At 37.8% G+C, this 7,543-nt stretch overlaps 1 protein-coding gene across 2 annotated transcripts; it reads right to left on the bottom strand.

Moving 5' to 3' along the window:
- Positions 1 to 247: 247 nt before the first annotated feature.
- Positions 248 to 5,343, bottom strand: LOC122043494. Of its 2 annotated transcripts, XM_042604120.1 has the most exons (10): positions 4,759 to 5,343; positions 4,524 to 4,569; positions 4,358 to 4,439; positions 4,227 to 4,272; positions 4,034 to 4,132; positions 3,012 to 3,080; positions 2,586 to 2,916; positions 2,314 to 2,465; positions 773 to 2,239; positions 248 to 702 (listed from the first exon to the last, which is right to left on the bottom strand). In XM_042604120.1, the coding sequence occupies exons 1-9, from the start codon at positions 5,272 to 5,274 to the stop codon at positions 788 to 790; spliced, it is 2,793 nt and encodes a 930-aa protein (XP_042460054.1). In that variant the 5' UTR covers positions 5,275 to 5,343; the 3' UTR covers positions 248 to 702; positions 773 to 787. The 2 variants fall into 2 exon arrangements, with proteins under 2 accessions (XP_042460054.1, XP_042460053.1); XM_042604119.1 differs by having other exon boundaries at positions 248 to 2,239.
- Between the last annotated feature and the right edge of the window lie 2,200 nt (positions 5,344 to 7,543).

Here is a 7,543-nt window from a genome sequence, read left to right as displayed (position 1 = left end):
AAGGATCGTAATTGAATAGCTGCTTGAGAGTATTAAGATGATAAACTATGCATGTATGAAAACTTGCGTCCTAAAATTTATTGATTATCTACCATATAACATACAGAGGTCATCTTGTGACTACCAAACCATATATTATTGTGATAATCAATTGTGGCATTGTGTTGGATGACAATTAGGCAAAACAGAAAATTGCAATTGATTACTCAGAGTCTTTTGAAAGCATAGTTATACCAAAATTATGAGGTCAAGATATAGTGATCTTTTCAATCATTACTCAGACTACTTTCAAACAAGTTGGCCGTCCCCAAAAAACCCAGAATTTGACATCTTCCAATCGACAAAAGGATTCCAGCAAAACATACTATGATATTAAAAGCAAATAGCAGAAGAAAATTTGCATTTCGCATAGATTTCTTTGATGATTCTACCAAAAGCTGAAATCATGACCAAGAACCATCAGCCTTGGTTGGTCAGTGAGAATGGCTAAATCTATTATCAGATATGTGTGTCCAGTCATGATTCATCAGCATATGTCCATCTACAAAATCGGCTCTATTCACCATTCAACATGACTATAGTTCACATTGTAGATTTCCAACCAAAATCATTGATTCAAGCAAAAGATCGGTTGATTGAGTCCATGAGGATGATTTCCTTCTTCCATTACCTACTCATCTTGCAAGCACAAACAAGCTTCATCTGATGAAAAACAACTTCATATTAACATTCTTTCCTCATCCATAATATTGTTTGCGTGACATAAACCAACCTTGAAAATGGATTATCAGAGCTGCAAAGCTAAGTCTGGCTGCTGAGAGTCCTTGAGAATGCAAGGAGAGTGCAGAACCGGAGATCCAGGAGGCTGGAAACTAATATTTAGATCTGGAGGGCACATATTCTTGCTATGCTTGTTTTCTGTTTGTGGAACCAGACCTTGTCGTGGACTCTGATTTTGAAATCCAGACCTATCATTTGCAACTAGCTGAGGGAAGATGACCAGTCCCTTGTCACGAACCTGAGGTTCCAAACCTACCACCTGGATAGGTTGCCTAAAAGCTTGAGACATGGAGATTGTAATGGAATCGTTGGAGATCCTGGGGGATGAATTTGGCGCTCTCCATGAGCCATAAGAAAATGTAGAAACAGATCCATTTGAAGTGTTGCGAGCATCTACTGTATGCTGTGGTGGTTTGGAGTGTGAGGAAGCTCTGGCAGTCATCCACATTTGTGCTGCGACATAATCTGGAACATTTGGTTTTTCTCTACCACTTGGTGGAACAACTGACGGGAATGTTTTGGGAGAATTTGAATTGCTTGAAATGTTTGGCTGGCTAAACATCTTGATTGGCAAGCCCATTAATCTTGAAGGATCATCAAGGCCATGATCATAACTGCCCAATGACTGAGGGTCATTGGCTATGACTCGTGTTTGATTTGGGGAAAGAAATCTCATGGTATTATCAAGACTATTGCAAGAACCAGCCGAGACTTTTCCACTACTGAATTGACCAACAGTGAATTTTTCATTAGATTTCCTGCTTGGTGCCATTGATGATTCCATTTGTTTTAGAGTTTCTGGCTGCACAGTTTTTCTGTCTGTTTGGTTAACAGTGGCAGGTGGTCTAGAAGGGACTACACTATCATAAACGTGAGAGCTCTGTAAAGCTTGATTCATCAATCTAGTATTTGAGGAACTTGGCTGACATTCTCGAACTTGCTCTAATGAAGCAGCACTAGTACTAGTAAAATTAAATGTAACTTGTTTGTTCTTCTGCAATACAGCAGCATCTGTCCTTTGCCGGGGTACAGAGATAGTGTTGGGTGATTGTTTCTTTGTTCCATTAAGTCTAGGAAGATCATTTCCTTCCTTGACAGGATCAGAATCTCTGTTGTGAAAACTGGTTCGAAGCTGACTCTGTGTGTTATAATCATCTACTTCCTTTAAATCTCCATTTCCACTAGCTTTTCTACCGACTGTCGTTACTTTATCCTTCTTCAGAGGCATTTTAAACTGAACGGTTGTATTCTGATTAATCTGCTTTTGTTTCAACTTGGGACTGCACACAATAGGACTTAGAGGTGGTTCATATTCATCAACCCATCCATATCCATACTTTACACCAGAAGGCAAAGCATTTGCAATCCTCTCTGACGCAATTTTCCAGGCAGAAGGACCAAGATTGCCTGCAAAACGGGCCAGGCTCCTTGCATACACGTATTCAGCATCAATTCCAACCTGATTAGGAAATCAAAATTAAAAGATGCACATGAGATGTCAAACTTAAAACAAGAGTTTAAGTTTCCACATACAGCAATCAGCTGCCTTTGGTCTCCCTCAAAAACATCAAACACAGTGCTAGATTCTGCTATGCATTCTTGGTCACAACTAATATTGTAAGTGGCACGCCTATTTTCATCTACATCAAGTGATCGCTTCCCAAGCTTAGATGGAGAGCCTTTCACTGGAAGAGCAAAAACAGAATAAATATGTATCTGAAAACCCCATAAAATACTTTATTTTTTTTGAGAAAATTGTTGGTCAAACTGTGAAAGAACTGGACATAGTAGCTTGACGCTCCTACCTCTAAGGTCATCCGTCTTTTCTGATTTACTGTCACCCAGGGAAGAACTGCCATCAGCAAGACCATTGGAAGTGGTAGCAGGATCTGCACCACTAGCTTCTACTGTGCTTAAACCAGTACCAATGTCCCCTCCAGAAGCAAGAGTTGTGGCAGATGAAATATCAGAAACAAATGATTCTTGCACAACTCTTGGCAGGCACTTTTGCAGTGGTTTTTTCTCAATGGGATTTAGTCTGATCTTCTCTTCAGATTTTGAATCAGGCTTGATAAATTTGACCTCAGTTCGTAGCTTTTGTAATTCTTTTCTCCCAATTTCTTGCATGGCCCGTGCCTTTGCCAAGCAGATTTAAGGATTTTTAATACCAAACAGAAAAAAAAATTACTTAAATTGAATTGCTTGAGAAATTATAAAGGGTCTCCTAATACCTGTCTAAAGTATACTGTGTCTGGTGCATTATACTGCATAGCATTACTGCAAATTAAGAAGACATCACCCTGCAATCAAGCTAACTTCATAAGGAAAAAAAAAGTAAATTGCACAAGAATCACTTTCCAACAGCCAAAGTGTGTGTGTGTGTGTGAGAGAGAGAGAGAGAGAGATGGCCCAGAAGTGTCTCTACCTTGTTGTGTGCCTTCCAGACTGCAATACAGAAAAGACAATTTCTCTAGCTTCATCAACAAGTTTTTTAAAGGCCCATGTTTTCATAACAGGAAACATATTTATCCAATCACTTAGCTCTCTATAAGGTTATAAATAACCATTTCATATATCAATGCCAGAAAGAGTTTTCTTTAGTCATTCTCTACTCCTTGAATCTTTATCGTTACTTGCCAATTTGACTCATCTTTGAATATAATATAATATCAATGTCATTTATTATCAATTATGGACATGCTCAGCTGCTTGCGAACCTTGCATGTCCATCTCAGCATTGTGATCTTTTACTCTGTATGTGTTCTTACCATAAAGCATGATTCATTGGTTAGTAGCAGTCTTATGAAATTATTCCTTCAGCTCAAAGGGGCGCATAGTGATCACGAAAATCCTCCAAGATCTTTTTTCCCAGGTGCAAATAGAAAACAGCTATACATGTTGCAACTTTACACATATTCAAGAGTCCATGACACTAGTGAATGGGCAAATATAAGCAATAATTCCAAACTCAGAAGTGTCCAAGTGTATATTACTTAGGTTCTCTCCTGACCTTAGGAGTATTAATCTTCTATATGAGAACTACAGATTTAAACTTTAGAGGACTTTATATCAGTGTAAAGAACCTCAAAGTGCTTGTGCAAATTTACTTGGGATTTAAATGAGACATTGCAAATCCACATAGATACTATAGAACTTACGTTACTACTTGAGCAATTCACAAACTATTTTCTATTTAGACATATATCCAGATTCCAGATATGTTGAAAACCTAGTATCATTGCACAAGGATTACCTCAAATTGTTCAAGAGACCGATATGAATTCCTTGCCAATTTCTTCTGAACAGTCCCAAAGTCCATTGGGCGCTCAATCACATCAAAGTAATCAGGAAGCTGAAGCAGAATAAGCATTCACAGTAAATTGTAAGGAAGTCAACCAGTTGCTTTCTTCTATCATTATGTCACATAATATAAAACAGTAATGAACCTCTTCGATATCCACTGGCTCCGCAAAGACCCCATAAGTATCCTTTCTGCCACACCAAAAGCATTTTAAGTCAAAACAAACACATAGCTCAGCTATGTTAGAGAAAACTTCAATGTCACAAAGGAAAATACTTCTGAATCTTATCAAGAATGGCCTCCAACAACTTCCTGTTGGGCAAAGGTGTTCCTGCAGGCTGTGAACTTGTAGACACCCCTGAATAATAAATTCACAACATTAACTGAAAAGATAATAACTTCCTGAAATGAAAAAACAATGAAGAGACGTGCAGAATCTAACCAGAAACAGGCCCCGTGGATCTCCGAATAAGACTTTTCTCCCTCACCTGCAAGAATAAATGGAATAAGAAATTTTTAATCTCAAAATATTGAATTTTCCCTAAAAAAATACTCGCATCCTCAATTCTCACGAGAGGATCCCAATGCAAGATCCTACTATCGCTAATTTGGAAAGACAATGAATTAGAGTGAAAACGCAGATACTTGCGAGAAGCAACTAGAAAAGTGCATTATACCTCTCGGGGAGCAGATCCAATGGAACGAACACCCGCATCAATTCGCTCAAAGTGGCGCTTTTTCAGCGGCTTGACTGGCTCCTCCTCTTCGCCCTCATCCTCAGCGTCGTCATCCACGTAAGAAGACGAAGTAGCCGAAGACGAAGACGGCGACTCGCGCGCTGAGGGAGCAACCCTTCGGGGCTTCCTCTCCTCCTCCTCCTCCTCGCGCTCCACCCGTCTGTCAGTGGTTGGGGAAGAAGGAGGCAGCTTGAGGATGAGCTTCAGCTGCCGCCTCTTTCTTTTCCGCTCCAGATCCTCCTCCTCCTCCTCCTCCACTTCCACTTCCTCCTCCTCATCCAAGTAGTCGTCGAAATCAGCGAATCCATCACGAAGGGGGCGTCGCCGTCGCTGGCGTAGCGTCCGGCGAGGAGCCTCAGGGGCACTCGAGGGGGAAGTAGGCGAGCGATGACGGTGTACGCCATCCCGCATCTTCCTCGGCCGGCCCCTCTTCCTCAGCGCCGCCACCGTCGTCATCGCAGGTCGCTCTTTTCTTTTGCTTCTTTTACTTTTCTCTGTTTCAAGTCGTCTACGACTGGTGTCATCGCACAGCAATATCCAACCGATACTCGAAATCATACCCGATCCAGTCCTCTCTTTGAATTATCGGGAAGACACTCGAAGGATCTAACGGAAAGAACGGTACTTTAATGGGTTTCATGTTCATGAGTACGAAAGTAATTTAGTATTGGTTTCATTATTGAAGTGGTGATGATGGTAATAATAACTTTATTAATATAAAAGTAAATGCACCAGAAGGTTAATCAGATTTTATCGAAATAAAGAGAGAGAGAAAAAAAAAATCAAATTCGAAAAAATTTATAAGAAAATTTAAATAAATTTAAATAATTTCTTAATAAAAGAAATGTTTTCATTATGCAAACCCATCAACCTCCCAACAATTTTGATGCTGCATTTATTACACTTTCTAAAATGCCACACTGATTATGATGATTCAGGGTAAGGGAACACTAAATGCTTGGAAAACATGGGCAGAAGTAAGCTGACATTAGAAAACAGCTACTGTTGAAAGGAGAAAGGAGAAATGAGAAAGTTTGGAAAAAGGAAGGCTTTGCATTTCCTCTATCCTTTTCTCATATTTTCCTCCACCTACCTTGATGTCTAGTTTTAATTTATGATCTGAAAGTATTTTAGAGTTTAACTTAAACAAAAAAGAATGAGAATGTAAGAGAAAATATGTCTTTTTGAGTGTGATATTGAAAACTTGCCAAAAGAAAAACTGAAGAAAAGTTATTGAGGCTGAGGAGGGTGGAGTGAATAAGACAATGTGTCTAATGTTTGTTGCGACTTGGGCCACCCTCTCCTCTCGCTCATTCATGGCGAGGAAAGAGAAGTTTCCATTTTTGGGGAGAATTCACTGCTAATGGCCAAGAATTTCTCTAAACTTCTTCCTCTCTTCTCCAACTTTCTATTTTCCTTATTTTGTTTCGAGTTTTCCTTATTCACAACGTAGAATGTAGATAAAAGAATATCTGCAAAAAGAAAGAGGAAAAACGATTAGATTTGACAAAGATTTAAAGTCCAGAAATTGCATACAATCTTAATTAAGTAAGACATGGATATGTACGTGCAGATTAGGCTTTTCAAGTAATTAATCAGGTATCTCATGTTCGAATCCTAGCTGCTGAAGTGATTTGCCTTCAATGATATGACAAATTTAAGAAAGTTACCTACTTGGATAGATCTCTATGAGTATTTTCTAATTTACCTTGCTAACTGATTAGAAAATTTTTGTGTATTAAATCAATCATCTTAAGATTAATTGGTTTCAATAACTAGATATCTGAATTACTTTTATATATATATATATATATATATATATATATATGGTTACTTATCGAAGTCTTTCTCATGAGATGAGACCAAGCATATACAGCCATAGGGGTGTAATCGAGTCGAGTCGAACCGAACTCTTGGATGTTTGAGTTTGACTCGTTTATAATCGAGCCGAGCTCGAGCTTTATTTAACGAATATATTCATGGCTTACGAGCTTATTCGAGCTTTTATCGAGCCTAAACGAGCTTAATAAATATAAATTATAAATTTAAATATTCATTAAAAACTAAATTATATATTTTTAAAAAATTATAATATTCGTGTTAAAATTTATAATTTTATTCTAATAAATAAATTTAATATATTTGTTTATGTTTTTCATAAGTAGAGTGTAAAATCTATAAATTCAATATCAAAACTATTATTTTTTTTATTTAAAAGTTAATTCATGAGCTTAACGAACATGTTTACGAGCTAATGAGCCGAATATTGTGAAGCTTGAGTTTGATTTGTTTATCTTAACGAGTCTCATTAAACGAGCTCAAACGAGTTTTTATCAAATCGAGCTTCGAATAGCTCACGAGCGATTTGACTCATTTACACCCCTATATAACCACTTAAGTGTCATTGGATGCAGTTAAAGGGCGGAAAGCTATGCCACAATAAGGTATTGTTTCTACCATTCATTCTTAACCTAGTAGCAAAAAAAAAAAAAAAAAAACAAAAACAACAGTTCAGTACCCATGGAAACAATGATATCTGTTAATTAAATCCTTACTCTATTACCACAATAAAACAAGTATATGAAAGTAAACAAGATTATGGTCTTCGTAAAGGAAATTAAATTATGCTCAAAAGCGTGGGGAAATCATGCCATATTAGATCATCTAGTGAGAAGTCTCCTATTTAAAGCTGATTGAAGACAGACTTTTAAGGGTATATCATTTT

Source organism: Zingiber officinale, chromosome 2A (assembly GCF_018446385.1).
Source record: "Zingiber officinale cultivar Zhangliang chromosome 2A, Zo_v1.1, whole genome shotgun sequence".
NCBI classification, from domain to species: domain Eukaryota; kingdom Viridiplantae; phylum Streptophyta; class Magnoliopsida; order Zingiberales; family Zingiberaceae; genus Zingiber; species Zingiber officinale.
The sequence above is the reverse complement of the archived record's forward strand: the minus strand, read 5'-3'. Positions and strand labels throughout refer to the sequence as shown.